At 44.3% G+C, this 21,755-nt stretch overlaps 1 protein-coding gene across 1 annotated transcript in view; it reads left to right on the forward strand.

Annotated features, from left to right (window-relative positions):
- Nucleotides 1-17,074, forward strand: part of LOC130119465 (SEC14-like protein 2) — a 54,524-nt gene extending 37,450 nt beyond the window's left edge. The window contains exons 10-12 of the mRNA XM_056287977.1: nucleotides 7,870-8,009; nucleotides 13,395-13,564; nucleotides 16,036-17,074. Of these exons, the coding sequence (XP_056143952.1) occupies nucleotides 7,870-8,009; nucleotides 13,395-13,564; nucleotides 16,036-16,187 (462 nt within the window). The 3' untranslated portion in view covers nucleotides 16,188-17,074. The remainder of the gene's footprint in view (nucleotides 1-7,869; nucleotides 8,010-13,394; nucleotides 13,565-16,035) is intronic.
- The last annotated feature ends 4,681 nt before the right edge of the window (nucleotides 17,075-21,755 follow it).

Genomic DNA, 21,755 nt, shown 5'->3' on the forward strand with positions numbered 1-21,755 from the left:
TATATGCAGCACACAATTCATAGCACAACTTGTTGTCAGTGCCTATTAAGATATGTACACGGAATATTTGGGGCTCTAATAATGTGGTAAAGAGAAAATCTGTCCTGAACTCTCCCAAAAAAGATAGGATTCAAATAGCTTTTCTACAGGAAACACATTTAAATGATGATGAGCACAAAAAGTATTTTAGGGAATGGGTTGGTTAGCGGCGGCACGGTGGTGCAGTGGTTAGCGCGGTCGCCTCACAGCAGGAAGGTTCTGGGTTCGAGTCCTGGGGTAGTACGACCTTGGTGGGTCATCCTAGGTGGTCCTCTGTGTGGAGTTTGCATGTTTTCCCCATGTCTGCGTGGGTTTCCTCCGGGGGCTCCGGTTTCTTCCCACAGTCCAAAGGCATGTAGTGAGTCAGGTGAATCAGCCGTACTAAATTGTTCCTAGAAATGAATGGGTGTGTGTGTGTGTGTGTGGGCCCTGTGATGGCCTGGCGGCCTGTCCAGGGTGTCTCCCCGCCTGCCGCCCAATGACTGCTGGAATAGGCTCCAGCATCCCCGCCACCCTGAGAGCAGGATAAGCGGTTAAGACGATGGATGGATGGTTAGTTCTTCTTCTCATCACACACAACAAATAAGAGAGGCATGGTTACCCTAATACATAAAAATCTTCCATTTACTGTCACAACTTCCTGTAAAGACCCTGAAGGAAGATACGTCCTAGTTAAAGAGGTGCTACACGGTGAAAATATTTTGTTGGGAAATGTCTATGCCCTTAATGTCCAAGTTGAAGCCTTTTACGCATCTTTACTTAGTCAACTCGCTGATATGGACTGCACCAACATGATAATAGGGGGTGATTTTAACTGTACGTTATGCCCAGTGATGGACAGACTTCCCCCACAGACAATTCAATCCAAAAATGCCAAGGCTGTCTTAAATATTAATAAGGAGTTTGATCTTTTCGACATATGGAGACATTATAACCCACTTTCAAAGCAATGTACATTTCACTTTCAGCCTCATCTGTCAGCTTAACACATTGATTATATTTTTGTTTCTAGATGTCTGACTCATTTAGTTGAACATGTGGATATTGGCCATATTGCCCTTTCGGACCATGCTCCTTTAGTCATGTCCGTTCAACCTCTGAGACCCAATGAACATTCACTCCGTTGGAGAATGAATACACTGCTGCTTATGGATGAGAAATATATTACATTTTTGAAAGATCAAACTGATTTAGTTTTGGAATTTAATGACAAGGACGGAGCTGACCCAAGAATTGTGTGGGATACATACAAGGCTTATATGAGGGGTATGATTATCTCGTATACCAGCCAAAAGAAAAAAGTGATTAGCAAAGCAACTTGAAATTGAAAATTAAATTAAACAATTGGAGGAAGTCTACTATGCAACAAAATTAGATGTGACCCTAATCGAACTTAAATCAGCTAGAACAGCACTGCATAATTTGATAATTTGGAAAACAGAAAAGGATATTCTATTTGCTAAACAAAAACTATTTGAATTGGCCAACAAACCAAACCACTTCTTAGCACAGCTGGCAAGGAATGGTCCTGTAAAGTCCCTCATTTCAGCTATACAGGATGAGAATAACCAAAGGCAAATAAATAATTGTCAAATTAATGAGAGCTTCAGAACATTTTATGCTAATTTATATAGTTCAGAGATGGACTTAGAGAGGCTCAGGGCAGGTTACTTCTTAAATAACTTAACTATTCCACAGATATCAGAAGATCAAGAAAATCTAATGGAGTGCCCTATTTCCCAGTTAGAATTAGATAAAGCTATCTTCACACTCCAACCAGGGAAATGTCCAGGAGAGGATGGCTTCCCAGTTGATTTTTTAAAGTGATTAAGGAGAACATTAATAATCTATTGTTAAGGGTTTTCAATAAATCGTTTGAAGATTCTAAACTCCCAGAATCAATGTATAGGGCCAATATATCACTAATAGTAAAGAAAAATAGGAACCAGAACTATGTTCTTCCTACAGGCCAATTAGCCTTCTTGGAGTGGACAATGAGATATTTTCTAAGATACTGGCTCTCAGGCTGGAGCAGGTTTTGACTTCCATTGTGGATGCAGACCAGACATGTTTTATTAAGGGTCGAGACTCCTATCACAACACAAGATGCCTATTCAATATTATTCATCATCTTAATTTTTGTCAGACACCGGGTGCTGTTGTTTCTGTGGACACCAAAAAGGCCTTTGACAGAATTGAATGGGAATATATGTTCGAAATAATGAAGAGATTCGGTTTTGGGTCAGATTTTTTGGGGCTGATCAAACTCTTATATAAAGCACCTACAGCCTCAGTTCTGACAAATGGTCTGCTAGCCTACAGGGCAGTGAAAGGAACAGCTCCTTCCTATCTCCAGGCCACGGTCAAGCCCTACACCCCCGCCAGACCACTTCGCTCTGCTGCCTCGGGACGCCTGGTTGCCCCGTCGCTCAGAGGCCCCTGCTGCCGATCGACCCGGTCCCGGTTCTGTTCTGTCCTGTCCCCACAGTGGTGGAATGAACTCCCCACTGATGTCAGGACAGCGGAGTCGCTGCCCATCTTTCGGCGCAGGTTGAAAACTCACCTCTTCAAGAACTACTACCCTGTTACTTGTTCTTACCACTTATTGTATTCACTCATTTAAAAACAAAAAAAAATCTCTTTCTTGCTCTTTTAGTTTAGCACTGGTTTTGCTCTTAGGTGCTTGTTTAGATGCACTTATGACCCCTGATGACTAGTAGTTCTCCTGATCTTCTACGTTAAATGATGCTCTTATTGTAAGTCGCTTTGGATAAAAGCGTCGGCTAAATGACTGGAATGTCATGTCATGTAATGTAATAATTTGGACTTAAGCGGGTAACACGTGTGGACAAATGATTGAATTAGGGACATTGGGTATGAATCAGATCCATGTATACAATAATTATTTAATTTCACTATATTGTTTCTCATGTGTAATGTGCCTAATTTTTTATTAATTGCCCCCCCCCCTCTTCTTTTATGGACCAGTTCTGTAACATTTTTTGTAGGTATGTTTTTTTTAAGAAAATTTGAATTAAAAAAAAAACAAAAGAAAAAAGTTGGCTGTCCGAGGGATCTGATTTTATGCTCCAGAGCCATTGGTACTACCAGTGGCGGCTGGTGCTAAAAAAGAAGTTTGGGGGGGAGGCGCAGTTTAGCTTAGTGCAGCACACCTGACAGCTGCTTTAATGTCCACACAGTCACAGAGTTATTGAGAAGGACCATGTAGCCTATAGATTTTATCAGGGTTCATAGGCGGTGGATGATTGACAGTTGAGATGAGGCGTGGTGGTGGGTGTGAACATGATTGACAGCCACGAGAATTGTCCAATCACATTAGATCAGAAAACATTAAAACAATACCAATTCACTGCCAATAAAAGTGGGCGTGTCTGGGGCAGCACAGAACTGCGCCCCCTGGAAAACCTGCAGACACCAGTCAGACAGCAGCCTCAGGTCACCTGCTCGCCACAAGTTTGAGGGCTTACATAAGGTGTGGTTTGGTCAGTGCCCCTCACTCAGGAAGTATATGTATTCAGACAGAAATCAACCAAATACCATTTGAACCAGTATTTAATGCTGCTGACAGGCGCTCACAGACTGACAACACTTTTATTTCATCATTATTTGAATTATATACAACTAAATTGTATTTAACATGTTTAAGTAGATATTCATCTCTTGATATTTGAAGGAGGCGGCGCCCCAGTGCCCTCTACTGGCCAGCCGCCACTGTTTATTACCAATCTGTACTGTCTCTGGGATGCAGACTGATTAGTACCTTTCACGATGGATCATCATGACCTCTGAGTGAAGGCCAACATCTCCTGAATCAGTTGGCTGACACCCTGTGGTGTCCTTGAGGTATCGCACCACTTGGGTGGGTAAACTATGAACTCGTGAGGGATCTGCCTATACATTCAAAGTAAAGCAGGTACACCCAGCTGCAGCCTGCAGTATGGGGTGTGGCTATACATTAGTGGCACGAGGCTATATGTATATCCCCGCTGTATATTTAGTCCTGCCTCATTCTGTAGGCTGCAGCTGGGTGCCACTCAAATAAAGTGCGAAGCCGACACGGACATTTTAGAAAAGCGTGCATCTGGTTAAACAAAGCTGCAGAACATAGAATCAGAGGTAAGGGAGAAACACAACACTAAAATGTGTAAAGCGAGAACGTCTACTCCCTCCCCTCAGTGCAACCCTGCCTTGCAGCATAGACGTGGCATACGATCTGCTTTTCAAGCTATGCTATCAAACAACTGTTTTCTCACCCGTTCCACATAGATGTTTTATCATCCAGCTGTTAGCAACTGCCAAGTCAGAGAATAGCTGCTCCAGTAGTCACATGCTAATAGATTAGTCGCTACGTCAGTGGTTCTCAATCAGGTCCTCAGGTTCCACCAGTACTGCACACTCTCTGTTTTTGTTGGGTAATTCACTACATTCACCTGTTGTGTCAGGTATTCCAGACATCCAATCATACAGCAGTACCAGGTTTCCCCGGGGACCGGATTAGGAACCACTATTCCAGATGGGAAAACTAACTAGATGTTTTACTGTCTCTGTAGATAAATAATTGGGACCAAGACAGATGAGGAGCAGAAGGAAACTGTTTCATTCCTCAATCTGGAATCGGAATGAAAATCAAAATTCAAGGACTGAGACGCTCAACCTCAAAACCCTTTTTTTCCCCAGCTTTTCTTTGTGTAAATGACAACGATGGAGGGAGCTTTCCCCCGTGTCCTTGACACTATGCTGTGTGGTTTTTGTAGTTGTGTAGGTGTCTGTTTCTGTTATCACTTGTGATGTTCCTCCAGGATCATGTGTAGTTCAGTTATGATGTGGAGTGAAAGTCAGATTAAAGGACCAGCAAGCTGTTTCTGTCGACTCATGTCACCGTGCGGCTGGACCACCACAAGATGGAAGTACAGATAGTTTGTTAAAGGCGGTGGTTATATCTTGAAGGAAAGAGTCGGGAGCTTCAGAGGCCTGCTAAGCGACTGTGTACATCTAAAGAACTATTCACACCAGTGTGATTCGGAGAAGTTGGCATCAAACACCAGAGGCATCTAAAAAGACCTTACAGGGGGCGTCTGGGTGGTGTGGCGGTCTATTTCGTTGCCTATCAACACGGGGACCGCTGGTTCAAATCCCCGTGTTACCTCTGGCTTGGTCGGGCATCCCTACAAACACAATTGATGGTGTCTGCGGGTGGGAAGGCGGCTGTGGGTATGTTTCCTGGTTGCTGCACTAGCGCCTCCTCTGGTCGCCTGTTCAGGGGGAGGGGGAATTGGGGAAATAGCGTGATCCTCCCACGTGCTACGTCCCCTGGTGAAACTCCTCACTGTCAGGTGAAAAGAAGTGGCTGGTGACTCCACATGTATGGGAGGAGACATGTGGTAGTCTGCAGCCCTCCTGGATCAGCAGAGGGGGTGGAGCAGTGACGTGGACGGCTCGGAAGAGTGGGGTAATTGGCCAAGTACGATTGGGAAGAAAAAAGGGGGGAAATGGGCATCTGGGTGGTGCGGCGATCTATTTAATTGCCTGCCAGCAAATAACAATGGAAGTCAGTGGGGGCAATTAAATTATTCCCATTCCCAAAGCCAACACAATGCTGCTTCACTCTATCATCCATCCATCCATCATCCAAACTGCTTACCCAACTCAAGGTCACGGGATGCTGGAGCCTATCCCAGCAGTCACTGGGCAGCAGGCGGGGAGACACCCTGGACAGGCCACCAGGCCATCACAGGGCCCACACACACACACACACACACACACGGCTGATTCACCTGACCTACATGGCTTTGGACTGTGGGTGGAAACCGGAGCCCCCCGTGGGAGGGAGCCCACTGTATCATGGCATTTTCAGTTGGGTATTTCAAAATGTGTCATTGGTTGAGACCTAAGTGTTTGCAGGTTCTATGGTTTTTTGGTGTGCATGCTAGCTAGCCAGATGTGGCCTCGAACTGAAGTAGGGTAATTCGGTTGTCCCCATTGACTTCCATTGCAACATACGTAGCTACAACTTAGCTGGCTTGCGAATGTGAAAATGAAATCTACCGATTGACATTAGTAGTGAGAAGAAAATAGACTTAGAGAAATCTGAACCGTCCCTTTTAAGAAGCTCACACGATTTGCTTGGTGTGGTTTAACATAAATAAAATGGATTCACTTGGTGCGCAGACAACAACCCTCTGCTTAATACAGCCCAAACCCAGGAGCTCATCACTGACTTCCGATGCATGCCGAATCCTAAAACACCCATACAAATGAACGGAGACCCCATCACCACCACCCACTCTTTTAAATTCCTTGGAACATCCATCAGCACCACCCTGAAGTGGAAAAGTAACTCTGAACACGTCACTACAAAAGCTCAACAACCACTTGACTTTCTTAGGCAGCTTAAAAGATCCCGGATCAAACATCAACTGCTCGTTCTGTTTTACTCAGCCATGATCCAGTCCGTCCTCACATCTGCTATTACAGTAGTACAATACTACAGTAGTACAGTATCATAGTATTACAGTATTACAGTGTTACAGCGTTACAGTATTACAGTGCTATAGTATCATAGTATTACAGTATCATAGTATTACAGTATTACAGCGTTACAGTGCTATAGTATCATAGTATTACAGTATCATAGTATTACAGTATCATAGTATTATAGTATTACAGTATTACAGTGTTATAGTATTACAGCATTACAGTATTATAGTATTATAGTGTTACAGTATCATAGTATTACAGTATTATAGTATTACAGCATTACAGTATTATAGTAGTACAGTATTACAGTATTATAGTATTACAGCATTATAGTAGTACAGTATTATAGCGTTACAGTATTATAGTACTACAGCATTACAGTACTGCAGTATTATAGTAGTACAGTATTACAGTATTATAGTATTACAGTATTATAGTATTACAGTAGTACAGTATTGCAGTATTGTAGTATTCTAGTATCACAGTATTATAGTATTACAGCTTTACAGTATTATAGTATTATAGTATTACAGTATTATAGTATGATGCGGTGGCACGGTCTGTCAAACATGGAAGAAACTGTAGCGGATTGTCAACAAGGCGTCCCAAATCACAGGCAGCCCACTCCCCTCAGTTGAACCTCTGCATACTCACTGGACTGTAAAGAAGATCACCTCCGACCCCTCACATCCTGCTGCTGCTCATCACCTCCCAGCTGCTTCCCTCAGGGAGGCGCTACAGGTCACTGTCCACCACTAAGACTAAACGCTTCACAGTCGTCCCCCCCCCCCCCAGCCATCAGGACTGTGAATTGCTCCCTACAGTCCCTCCTCACCCACCACTGACATCAACACCACCATTCACCTGTATGCCTGATGTGTTTATTTCTGTTATTGTGTAGCTGTATCGTTCGTGATCATATGTGCAGTGTCTGTTGTTGTCCATGTATGTGTTGTGCTGCAGAATGTAAAGTGTACCAAAAACACATTCCGCCGGCCTTGGTCGTGAGGCTAATAAAACAATCTATCTCTTTGTCTATAAATGGAGAAAGTTTGATTAACTTGGCTCTTATTTATAAGTAGAAGAAGAAAGAGCTAGTAAAGACTTACATGTGCACCAGGAGACTTAGAAAGTGGCACCACTTAAAGTTACATGATGATGTGATACTTGTCCTGCTGATTTTAAAATGTGCCGCAAAGCCGCAGTAAGTCAAGCTTCCTCTTTATCTTCTTTTTCTCTTGCTCTCAAACTATTTAAAACATCTCATACATACATACATACATACATTTTCACTCATAAAATCCACATTCATACTGTGTGTGTGTGTTTCAGATCAACCACGCTGGCCCAGTTCCTATCTCTTACTACGTGCGGGACCACGTCAACCTGGACTATGAGCAATGTATGACAGTCAACCGAGGTTCCACCCAGCAGTTGGACTATGAGATCCTGTTCCCCGGCTGTGTTCTCAGGTCAGTTTGAGTACCAGGCATCAAGGGCCAAAATCAGACTTCTGTTTAGGCAAATGTAATGTAAACATCTCAGCATGACAGTGAAGACAAGGGGGTTTCTGGGTAATCGTGGCTTCCAGAGATGCAGAATGGAACACCTTCAAAATCTCAACAGCAAGTTGACCATGTCTGCAGTACCCATACGAATGCTACTGGGAACAATATCTGGTGTGTGGCATCACGACACATACGCAAAGACACGACACAGAGCAGAAGACTAAACAGCACAACTCAGCTAAACAGCACAACTCAGCTAAACAGCACAACTCAGCTAAACAGCACAACTCAGCTAAACAGCACAACTCAGCTAAACAGCACAACTCAACTAAACAGCACAACTCAACTAAACAGCACAACTCAGCTAAACAGCACAACTCAGTTAAACAGCACAACTCAGCTAAACAGCACAACTCAACTAAACGGCACAACTCAACTAAACAGCACAACTCAGCTAAACAGCACAACTCCACTAAACAGCACAACTCAAAGCACCAAGAGGAGATGCATACCTCAAGTTTTGGTGTACTTTACTTGTTTTTTCCATTTGTAGATTTTTTTTCCAACTATCCCCACTGGGCAGGTAGCCTGGAGGGTTATGTGTTTGGTTGCACGCATGCTCTCGTGTGTGTGTGTGTGTGTGTGTGTGTGTGTGTGTGTGTGTGTGTGTGTGTGTGTGTGTGTGTGTGTGTGTGTGTGTGTGTGTGTGCGCGCTTGTTTATGCATGTGTGTGCGTCCGCGGCTAATCTGGTAAACTACTGGACCTCCTTCCATTATCCAAACCGCTTGTCCTACTCAGCCTGAGATTTTTGTGCACAGTTATGAGTGTATGATGAAGAACCTCTCGTGGTGCGGTGATTCAAAACCTTCGAAAAACATTTGTTCTCGCTATCGCCACTCCCTCTCTTCATTCACTCTAGCTCGCTGGACAAATGCTGCTCTCTGTCGCTGCCTGATCTGAGTCAACCATGCGCATGGGCGACTCACACCTACAATTGACTCGGATCGGGCAGCGACATGATCAAACATTATTAAATGAATTTTGATATTCCAAAAATGCGCAAGTTATAAAGGAACAGCTTCCTCTAGGTTGCAGTCAAAACAGGAAGTGTCGCATATTCTTATCGCTGCCCAATTTGAGTCAACCATAGATGTGAGTCACACATCCCAGCTTTATTATATTATGAAAATAAAGACAGGGTCAGAGCAAAATGCCTGCATGGCAAATCTTTTCTTTTTGGAAATTGCAAGTTCATATTAGACTTGGCCACATTCATGCAAGGGTTTGCCTAGGAGGTTGCACATCCACAGACTGACAGGCAAAACATGCTTATTAGATAGATAGAATTTTAACTTGATTGCTGTGTATTAAAAACTATTTATCTTTTTTCCTATATATCCCTTTAATTGACTTGGGCGCTGCACAAGAGTCTTATAACGGCAGGACAAACACTGTTTTTTTGTCCGCGTGTGCATGTATCTGTCTGCTGCTAATCTCTCATACTACTGGGCCTATCAGCCTAATAATGTTTGTGCACAGTTATGACTCTATTATCAAGGACGTCTTGGTTGCAGTGATTCAAAACCTTTGAAAAACCTGTTTTACACTGCAGTTGAGTGCTAACTACTCAGCTGGCAATACACAGGCAGTGCCTCTGTAGTTTCCTTTCTGCCAGGGGAAAAAAGAGGTGGTATGTCGTCAAGTCCGAGCACAGGAGAAGGGGAGAGACACCTGGCACTCTTCTGAATGCACTCTTATTCTTTTTTTTTCATCAATATATTTGTTAAATTTTCTACAACTCAAAAACATTACAACGCATATGTGTATCTACATAAACTTATCCACATGCTTCATACATGAAAATTACGTCTGCATACAAATGTAGGCATCCCTACGTGTATATATATATATATACACTACCGTTCAAAAGTTTGGGATCACCCAAACAATTTTGTGTTTTCCATGAAAAGTCACACTTATTCACCACCATATGTTGTGAAATGAATAGAAAATAGAGTCAAGACATTGACAAGGTTAGAAATAATGATTTGTATTTGAAATAAGATTTTTTTTACATCAAACTTTGCTTTCGTCAAAGAATCCTCCATTTGCAGCAATTACAGCATTGCAGACCTTTGGCATTCTAGCTGTTAATTTGTTGAGGTAATCTGGAGAAATTGCACCCCACGCTTCCAGAAGCAGCTCCCACAAGTTGGATTGGTTGGATGGGCACTTCTTTGAGCAGATTGAGTTTCTGGAGCATCACATTTGTGGGGTCAATTAAACGCTCAAAATGGCCAGAAAAAGAGAACTTTCATCTGAAACTCGACAGTCTATTCTTGTTCTTAGAAATGAAGGCTATTCCATGCGAGAAATTGCCAAGAAATTGAAGATTTCCTACACCGGTGTGTACTACTCCCTTCAGAGGACAGCACAAACAGGCTCTAACCAGAGTAGAAAAAGAAGTGGGAGGCCGCGTTGCACAACTGAGCAAGAAGATAAGTACATTAGAGTCTCTAGTTTGAGAAACAGACGCCTCACAGGTCCCCAACTGGCATCTTCATTAAATAGTACCTGTTAGAGCCTGTTTGTGCTGTCCTCTGAAGGGAGTAGTACACACCGGTGTAGGAAATCTTCAATTTCTTAGCAATTTCTCGCATGGAATAGCCTTCATTTCTAAGAACAAGAATAGACTGTCGAGTTTCAGATGAAAGTTCTCTTTTTCTGGCCATTTTGAGCGTTTAATTGACCCCACAAATGTGATGCTCCAGAAACTCAATCTGCTCAAAGAAGTGCCCATCCAACCAATCCAACTTGTGGGAGCTGCTTCTGGAAGCGTGGGGTGCAATTTCTCCAGATTACCTCAACAAATTAACAGCTAGAATGCCAAAGGTCTGCAATGCTGTAATTGCTGCAAATGGAGGATTCTTTGACGAAAGCAAAGTTTGATGTAAAAAAAATCTTATTTCAAATACAAATCATTATTTCTAACCTTGTCAATGTCTTGACTCTATTTTCTATTCATTTCACAACATATGGTGGTGAATAAGTGTGACTTTTCATGGAAAACACAAAATTGTTTGGGTGATCCCAAACTTTTGAACGGTAGTGTATATATATATATACACATATATATATATACACATATATATATACACACATATACAGCAACAACAACAACAACAAAAACAAATAATGATCATACTAAAAAGGCACGTTCAATGAAGGCACTAGAGTGTGAGAGTCCATCCAAATGTTACACTACAGTCATCCAGGTAAGTGGCTTAGACGACCATATGTTTGCAGAGGGTGCTGTTACCCAACCCCAGACTCGTCCATTCAGTGAGATAAATCATTCTTTTTGATATAATGTATAAATCGGCCCCACACTTTCTGAAACATATCTGGTTTATTTTTAAGAGTGTATGTGATTCTTTCTGAAGGTAAACATAAAGATAGTTCCTTAAACCACTGTGCAATACATGGACTGCCCATCTTTTTCCATGTTAGAGCAATTACTCGTTTTGCTTGTAAGAAACACATGCTTATAAAGATTTGTTCACTACGTTTTATATTATGCCCATCTGAATAGAGGCCGAGTAAAAAAAACTTTGGCTCCAACTGTAATTTACAGAAACAATGGAACAGTGTACCCTTATCTTCACCACGTCTGGTGCACAGGTCTGGAATGTTAGTATTACATTTATTAAGTTTTTTGGTGTAATATACACTCTCATTAGCCAGTTGTACTGCAGGAGGTTTAACCGTGTTCTAGAGTCTTCAGTCATTCTGCCCCCCACCTTGACTACCATGGGGTCTAGAGTATTCAGTCATTCTGCTCCCCACCTTGACTACCATGAGTTCTAGAGTCTTCAGTCATTCTGCTCCCCACCTTGACTACCATGAGTTCTAGAGTCTTCAGTCATTCTGCTCCCCACCTTGACTACCATGAGTTCTAGAGTCTTCAGTCGTTCTGCCCCCCACCTTGACTACCATGGGGTCTAGAGTCTTCAGTCATTCTGCTCCCCACCTTGACTACCATGAGTTCTAGAGTCTTCAGTCGTTCTGCCCCCCACCTTGACTACCATGGGACCTTGACTACCATGGGGACTAGAGTCTTCAGTCGTTCTGCCCCCCGCCTATGGGACTCTCTCCCACAAGACATTCACAACACTGACTCTCTTTCAACCTTCACATCCCATCTCAAAACGTACCTTTTCAAGCTGGCATATTCAGTCTGATCCACGCTTCACTGAGGTTTGTGCAGATGATGATGTTATACTTATCTGTTGTGTTAACTTTTTATTGTCTACCCTGCTTTGTTTTGACTTTATGCTGTCTGATACAGTGCTGCATGTTTTTACTGTGTTTTGTAAGGTGTCCTTGAGTGCTCTGAAAGGCGCCCACAAATAAAATGTATTATTATTATTATTATTATTATTATAGAGACCCGTTGCCTGGGTCGCTGGGGGGCCGGGCGATGTCGGCCATGGCCTGTGTGTGTGTGGTGGCAGTCTGCTTCACACACTCCCTGGAACACTCTCTGGATTACATCCTTCTTCCTAGCCCCCCCTTCCCCCCTTTTTTTGTCTTCGCCTTTATCGTTAGAACTGCTGTCCTAAACTTATATCAATAAGGTTTATTTAATTATGTGTGGTCGTACACATGTCAGTGTCTGTTTCTTTGTCTGTCCTATCAGATACATGTTATAATTTTTCATTTTTAAGTTTCCTTGCCTCACTTGTGATGACCGTCCCCCTCTTGGAGAAGTGATGCTGATTGGTTGTTTAACTGATCAAACATGCTGGAGAGGGGGATTGGTGGAGCTATAAATGTGTAACAAAAACCCTATGCTCCTGTCATCCCACACATCATCCAAAGGATGGTGTTATAAGTGGTTCCTGATAATTAATAAAGATGGCCTTTGCAGGTGGAGAACATGACCTCCACTTGCAGATTAACTCTGTCTAGAACACATTGGCATAACAATTCCCTGTGTTGTATGCCAAGCCCGCCGACAGCACAGGTTAAAAAACATGAAAAATAAAAGCGAGAATTTAGCAGGAAAGAGAGGTCCATTCATCCATCTCTTCATTACCATTGTGCTATTAATACAATGTAATAATATTATAGTGTAATCGTCTGTTTGTTCTGCCAATGGGCAGCTTTTCCCTCTACTGGTAGGGTTACAACACCTTGCTCAAAGACACTTCAGCAGGGTAGATGCTTGCTTTGACAAACGAGGGCAGTCGACTTCAACCATTTTTTCATTCCTTTTTATTCAGAAAAAAAAGATTGCTCAAAAATGTGTGCTAACAACATTTTCCTTCTATGTCATCCTTTCACAGGTGGCAGTTTGCCAGCAATGGGGCAGATATTGGGTTCGGGGTTTTTCTGAAGACCAAGAAAGGCGAATGGCAGAGGGCTGGCCAGATGCAAGAGGTGGTGCCCAGTCAGCGGTATAACGCCCACTTAGTGCCAGAGGATGGCTCGCTAACCTGCGAACGCCCAGGAGTGTGTGAGTGTCCTGCAACCGCAGCGGTAATTCTGCCAGCGGTACCAGACAAGTGGGCGAGCTCAGAAGAGAAGAGTCTTGCTGATGACTGACACGGTTGGACATGGCCATGTTTTCATCATGCACCAATCAATTCTGATTAAAAAGCAAGGCTATTGGGGGCCTCCAGGTAGGGTAGTGGTCTATTTCGTTGCCTACCAACAGCTTGGTCGGGCATCCCTGCAGACACAATTGGCTGTGTCTGCGGGTGGGAAGCCAGATGTGGGTATGTGTCCTGGTCACTGCACTAGCACCTCCTCTGGTCAGCCAGGGCACCTGTTCGGGGGGGGGAGGGGGAACTGGGGGGAATACAGTGCATCCGGAAAGTAATCACACCCCTTCACTTTCCCCACATTTTGTTATGTTACAGCCTTATTCCAAAATGGATTCAATTCCTTTTTTTCCCTCATCAATCTACACACAATACCCCATAATGACAAAGTGAAAAAGGTTTTGTAGAAATTTTTGCAAATTTATTAAAAATAAAAAACTGAAATATTGCATGTACATAAGTATTCACTCCCTTTGCTATGACACTCAAAATTGAGCTCAGGTTCATCCTGTTTCCACTGATCATCCTTGAGATGTTTCTACATCTTGATTGGAGTCCACCCGTAGTAAATTCAATTGATTGGACATGATTTGGAAAGGCACACACCTGTCTATATAAGGTCCCACTGTTGACAGTGCATGTCAGAGCAGAAACCAAGCCATGAAGTCAAAGGAATTGTCTGTGGACCTCCGAGACAGGATTGGGGTACAAAAAAATTTCTACAGCTTTGAAGGTCCCGAAGAGCACAGTGGTCTCCATCATTCGTAAATGGAAGAAGTTTGGATCCACCAGGACTCTTCCTAGAGCTGGCCGCCCAGCCAAACTGAGCAATCGGGGGAGAAGGGCCTTGGTCAGGGAGGTGACCAAGAACCCGATGGTCACTCTGACAGAGCTCCAGCGTTCCTCTGTGGAGATGGGAGAACCTTCCAGAAGGACGACCATCTCTGCAGCACTCCACCAATCAGGCCTTTATGGTAGAGTGGCCAGAGGGAAGCCTCTGCTCAGTAAAAGGCACATGACAGCCCGCTTGGAGTTTGCCAGAAAGCACCTAAAGGACTCTCGGACCATGAGAAACAAGATTCTCTGGTCTGATGAAACCAAGATTGAACTCTTTGGCCTGAATGCCAAACGTCACGTCTGGAGGAAACCAGGCACCTCTCATCACCTTGCTAATACCATCCCTACAGTGAAGCATGGTGGTGGCAGCATCATGCTGTGGGGATGTTCTTCAGCGGCAGGAACTGGGAGACTAGTCAGGATCGAGGGAAAGATGGATGGAGCAAAGTACAGAGAGATCCTAGATGAAAACCTGCTCCAGAGCACTCAGGACCTCAGACTGGGGCGAAGGTTTACCTTTCAACACGACAACGACCCTAAGCACACAGCCAAGACCACGAAGGAGCGGCTTCGGGACAAGTCTGTGAATGTCCTTGAGTGGCCCAGCCAGAGCCCAGACTTGAACCCCATTGAGCATCTCTGGAAAGACCTGAAAATAGCTGTGCAGCGATGCTCCCCATCTAACCTTACAGAGCTGGAGAGGATCTGCAGAGAAGAATGGGAGAAATACCCCAAATATAGGTGTGCCAAGCTTGTAGCTTCATACCCAAGAAGACTTGAGGCTGTAATCGCTGCCAAGGGTGCCTCAACCAAGTACTGAGTAAAGGCTGTGAATACTTAAGTACATGCAATATTTCAGTTTTTTATTTTTAATAAATTTGCAAAAATTTCTACAAAACCTTTTTTGCTTTGTCATTATGGGGTATTGTGTGTCGACTGATGAGGGAAAAAAGGAATTTAATCCATTTTGGAATAAGGCTGTAACATAACAACATGTGGGGAAAGTGAAGGGGTGTGAATACTTTCCGGATGCACTGTAGCGTGATCCTCCCACGTGCTACATCCCCCTGGTGAAACTCCTCATTGTCAGGTGAAAAGAAGCGGCTGGTGACTCCACGTGTATGGGAGGAGACATGTGGTAGTCTGCAGCCCTCCCCGGATCAGCAGAGGCGGTGGAGCAGAGACCGGGACGGCTTGGAAGAGTGGGGTAATTGGCTGGGTACAATTGGGGAGAAAAGGGGGGAAAATCCAAAAAACAAAAAACAAAAAGCAAGGCTATCAGGGTGTGGCAGTGAACCATCATTAACAGAACTGTCAACTGCTGTCCGTGCTGGCTCAGTAGCACACCTGAATCAACCAAGCATTCACTGTATTAGCTGCAGCTGTGTTCATGCTACTGCACTCGCACCACTTGGTACCAAGAAAAGCCCAGCAGATGGTTTTTCACATTTAAATGGTGTCAAACTCACAAAAGCGGTACAGAGTTTGGTTGTACTTTAAATGGAAAGAAATTTCCAGTTACTTTCTGTTCTGCATGTCATTCCAGATGTCTTGAGATTTGACAACACTTACAGCATCTTCCAGTCCAAGCGCATCAGCTTTACCGTTGAGGTCCTGCTGCCGAGCCAGTTACACTCTCCGAAACCAAATAATGGGTCGGGTGTCCCATCAGAGGTGGGGAGCAGCACCCAGCCATGACATGAAGAAGCACACACTTCAACTGGGCCGATGCTGGTCGGCACCATGAGGATGTGCGTCCTGAGATACTTGATGTGTGTAGGAACTGCAGCCATGAGGACATGAGCACGGAGCCCACGGCGGAGGGATTGTGAGACGCTGAGTGAAAAACCAGCTGCACAGACCTGAATGAACGGAACAAGCTGGGCTGTGAATGGCATATGTACCTGCTGTGTCACGCTGTGGGAGTGTTTCACCGGTAGCTCGGAGAAATTCAGACTCCCTTTCTGTTGCTGTTATGCATAAATTCTTGGCCTGTTCTTGTTACTCACTACTTGTCTTTAGGAACTACTTTTTTATTTACAACATATTTACTTCTCTGCCTCAAGCAAGCTGTAGAAGATATTTACATTTAGGTTTTGCTTTTATTGTATGTTTTCACCTTTTTTAAATCCGTAACCTCACAATGTGCAGTAATGCAGTTTGATGAAACAGCTTCTGTCACTTCTTTGCCAGGTACCTTTCCCAAGCTCTGTTCAGGCGTTATGCCAGCGGTACTCCGACCGTCTTACAGTCACAGACGCCTCAGGAGTTTCTCCTTCACCTTGTCGTAAGCAAATATCCTGTCCTTTCTCGCAGGTTGTGATCGCAGCACACATGGCAGCAGGACGTGCTCACTACTTGGCGTAAGATAAATAGGAACAATTCCCTTTCTGTTGCTCTTTATTGCAGTTTCTTTACCGCCTGGTCAACTTTTTCACCTCGAGCAAGTAAGGAGACTTTTTGTCATGTGTAAAAAAAACAAAGGGGCGGTTTCATTTGACTTTTTATGTTTCCAAACACAAAATTTGTGTAAAGACGTTAGCAGATATTCCCTGTGATTGGACTGTAATGGGCTGACTGATTGATGAAAGAATGTGAAGTATGAATAAATACTGTTTAATCTCACACCTTCGTGGACTGAAATGTGTATCTAAACAGAAACACATCAGACACTTTAATGGAGTTTTGTGTCTGTTTCATTGTAGATACAAAACTCACAACATCTTGGTGTCGCCGTGGTGTACGCCGTGGTGTACATGATGAAGCATGCTAGGTTTTATTGAGATGCCTTATTCTCCAGCAGGGGGAGATAACTGAACTGGCTTTAGAGCGCTGGCTGTCCATGAAGCTGGCAGGCGGTGTTGCAGTGCCTTGTTAAAGGGCAAGGTGAAATCAGTTATGGCCAAAACTTAAGAACAGTGAAGAGAGATTCTCACATATTTTCACCGCCTCAGGTCCATTCGGTCAGGGATGTCTGACTTCTCTCCTCGCGATGAACACAATATTAGGTTTCATCAAAATGTACACAACTTTTGGAAAATCTCAAGATTTTGATCCATGTCTGTTACAGAGCAGGATCCTGTTAATAAAAGAAAAGCAGCAATTGGCTGCAACTGGGCTGCAAGATGAAGACAAGAGGGTATGGAATGAGGAGTGTGTACCTGGGATACAGGAGGGTGTACCTGGGATGGAGGTATGGAATGAGGAGTGTGTACCTGGGATACAGGAGGGTGTACCTGGGATGGAGGTATGGAATGAGGAGTGTGTACCTGGGATACAGGAGGGTGTACCTGGGATGGAGGTATGGAATGCAGGAGGGTGTACCTGGGATGGAGGTATGGAATGAGGAGTGTGTACCTGGGATGCAGGATGGTGTACCTGGGATGGAGGTATGGAATGAAGAGGGTGTACCTGGGATACAGGAGGGTGTACCTGGGATGGAGGTATGGAATGCAGGAGGGTGTACCTGGGATGCAGGTATGGAATGCAGGAGGGTGTACCTGGGATGCAGGTATGGAATGCAGGAGGGTGTACCTGGGATGCAGGATGGTGTACCTGGGATGGAGGTATGGAATGAGGAGTGTGTACCTGGGATGCAGGATGGTGTACCTGGGATGGAGGTATGGAATGAAGAGGGTGTACCTGGGATACAGGAGGGTGTACCTGGGATGGAGGTATGGAATGCAGGAGGGTGTACCTGGGATGGAGGTATGGAATGAGGAGTGTGTACCTGGGATGCAGGATGGTGTACCTGGGATGGAGGTATGGAATGAAGAGGGTGTACCTGGGATACAGGAGGGTGTACCTGGGATGGAGGTATGGAATGCAGGAGGGTGTACCTGGGATGGAGGTATGGAATGAGGAGTGTGTACCTGGGATGCAGGATGGTGTACCTGGGATGGAGGTATGGAATGAAGAGGGTGTACCTGGGATACAGGAGGGTGTACCTGGGATGCAGGTATGGAATGCAGGAGGGTGTACCTGGGATGCAGGTATGGAATGCAGGAGGGTGTACCTGGGATGCAGGTATGGAATGCAGGAGGGTGTACCTGGGATGCAGGTATGGAATGCAGGAGGGTGTACCTGGGATGCAGGTATCACCGTTGATCCCACAGAAGATGTTGTGGGCTTATCAACGAAACGTCAGAGAAGGAGGATGGCCACCTGGCGACCCTGCTGATGCGCCTACCCTCCCTTTTCACCACTCCAATCCATCCATCAATATCAAGAGTGGCGATTTACTATAGGTCCGTAATCCGTATTGTCTTTTTCCATCTTTTTTTCTGCCATGCAGGTCCCTTAAGGCCCCCGTAGAGTTAAAACAACTGGAGGGAAACAGTTTCTCTCTTATTTGATGATCATGCAATGGTGGGACTTGTCTTATGTCTAAACTTTTTAGTAAATTCAATTCATTCTGCAGCACCAAAGCGATTTTATTCTATTCTGACAACTCTTAAAAAAAGCATCCCAACTCAAGATGAGACCAAAAAAGGACAGATATTCCCAGTGGGGTTGTTGAATGAGATGCTCTGACACACGTACCGTCTACACAGCAGCAGCAGGATGGACACAACTCTGCTTTAGGTTTACACGGTTCCTTTAGTTATTGCTGTGTTTATTAAAGCTAGGTAGAACATAATTTGCTTTCTCGTTGTCTTGCATCTTTACACGAGTTTAAAATTCATGAGCCCTACAGGAGGGTGACGCCTGTGAGGGCTAATTACTATTCGGATGTCAGAGAAAAATCTACCATGTTGAGAAACAATCAAAACCTACTTACTCGTTACTTCAATTTAAGACCAAACCTCTACCAAATGACAGTTGTATTTCTAATCAGAGAATGTCCAGCAGGGGACACTGCATTGTGAGTTGGGGAAAACTTGGCTATTTTAAAAAAAATAAACTTTATTGTAAAATATTGACATGTGTGAAGGGGGATAGTCAGAGAGATGAAGAACGTAGACAGGAGTACAAGGAGACGCAGCGTGAAGCGAAGAGAGAGGTGGCAAAGGAAAAGGCATATGGTGAGTTGTATGACAGGTTAGACACTAAGGAAGGAGAAAAGGACTTGTACTGATTGGCTAGACAGAGGGACCAAGCTGGGAAGGATGTGCAGCAGGTTAGGGCGATCAAGGATAGAGATGGAAATGTGCTGACAAGTGAGGAGAGTGTGCTGAGAAGGTGGAAGGAGTACTTTGAGGGGCTGATGAATGAAGAAAATGAGAGAGAGAGAGAGAGAAGGTTGGATGATGTAGGGATAGTGAATCAGGAAGTGTGGTGGATTAGCAAGGAGGAAGTGAGGGCAGCTATGAAGAGGATGAAGAGTGAAAGGCAGTTGGTCCTGATGACATACCTGTGGAGGCATGGAGATGTTTAGGAGAGATGGCAGTGGAGTTTTTAACTAGATTGTTTAACACAATCCTGGAAAGTGAGAGGATGCCTGAGGAGTGGAGAAGAAGCATACTGGTACCGATTTTCAAGAACAAGGGTGATGTGCAGAACTGTAACAACTACAGAGGTATAAAGTTGATCAGCCACAGCATGAAGATTTGGGAAAGAGTAATAGAAGCTAGGTTAAGAGGAGAGGTGATGATCAGCGAGCAGCAGTATGGTTTCATGCCATTAAAGAGCACCACAGATGTGATGTTTGCTTTGAGAATGTTGATGGAGGAGTATAGAGAAGGCCAGAAGGAGGTACATTGTGTCTTTGTAGATTTAGAGAAAGCATACGACAGGGTGCCGAGAGAGGAGGTGTGGTATTGTATGAGGAAGTCAGGAGTTGCAGAGATGTATGTAGGAGTGGTGCAGGATATGTATGAGGGAAGTGTGACAGTGGTAAGGTGGTTGTTGGAATGACAGATGGGTTCACGGTGGAGGTGGGATTACATCAAGGATCGGCTCTGAGCCCTTTCTTGTTTGCAATGGTGATGGACAGGTTGACAGACAAGATCAGGCAGGAGTCTCCGTGGACGATGACATTGTGATGTGTAGTGAGAGTAGGGTGCAGGTGGAGGAGAGCCTGGAGAGGTGGAGGTATGCACTGGAGAGAAGAGGAATGAGAGTCAGTAGGAGCAAGATGGAATATCTATGCATGAATGAGAGAGAGGACAGTGGAATGGTGAGGATACAAGGAGTGGCGATGAAGAAGGCATATGCGTTTAAATACTTGGGGTCAACTGTCCAAAGTAACGGGGAGTGCAGTAGAGAGGTGAAGAAGAGAGTGCAGGCAGGGTGGAGTGGGTGGAGAAGAGTGTCAGGAGTGATGTGTGACAGAAGGGTACCAGCAAGAGTTAAAGGGAAGGTTTACAAGATGGTAGTGAGACCAGCTATGTTGTATGGTTTGGAGACAGTGGGACTGATGAAAAGACAGGAGGTGCAGCTGGAGGTGGCAGAGAGGAAGATGATAAGATTTTCATTGGGAGTGATGAAGAAGGACAGGATTAGGAAGGAGTATATTAGAGGGACAGCTCAGGTTGGACGGTTTGGAGACAAGCAAGAGAGACAAGATTGAGATGGTTTGGACATGTGTGGAGGAGAGATGCTGGGTATACTGGGAGAAGGATGCTGAATATGGAGCTGCCAGGGAAGAGGAGAAGAGGAAGGCCAAAGAGGAGGTTTATGGAGGTGGTGAGGGAGGACATGCAGGTGGCTGGTGTGACAGAGGAAGACGCAGAAGACAGGAAGAGATGGAAACGGAAGATCCGCTGTGGCGCCCCCTAACGGGAGCAGCCGAAAGCAGTAGTAGTAGTAGTAGTGGTAGTAGTAGTATTAGTAGTAGAAGACAAATATAGCAGACATGTACTCCACAAAATGGTACAGTAAGAAAGGACTTTCAATATATAAAAATTACAAAATAAATCTACTAGAGATATGAAACTGAGAAAACAACTCATACAAACAAGCAGAAAGAAAGAAAGAAAGGAGAAAAAAGAAGAAACAAGGGACGTCATTCCTCTTTGAAAATATCCTTGTACAGCTTCATGGTTTTGATACTTTTTTAGTGTCAGTGAAAGTCAGAGTTTTAATATATTCTTTAAATTCGCAGAAGAAACCAATAAAATTGGGGGAAACCTTTGTAAATCGGCATTCGTGTATAGGAAATTTACCATACAAAATTAACAAATTCACAATAAATTCGATGTTTTGTTTTCCATGTTTAACAGTGTTACGTGCATGTGCCCTTTAATCGAGCGGTTAGCGATGTCTCCCGCGGGGCGAGCGATACGGGTTCGCGTCCCGGCCGTGGCAGTTCCTGTGGTTGCGCCC

Source organism: Lampris incognitus, chromosome 1, assembly GCF_029633865.1.
Source record: "Lampris incognitus isolate fLamInc1 chromosome 1, fLamInc1.hap2, whole genome shotgun sequence".
NCBI classification, from domain to species: Eukaryota; Metazoa; Chordata; class Actinopteri; order Lampriformes; family Lampridae; genus Lampris; species Lampris incognitus.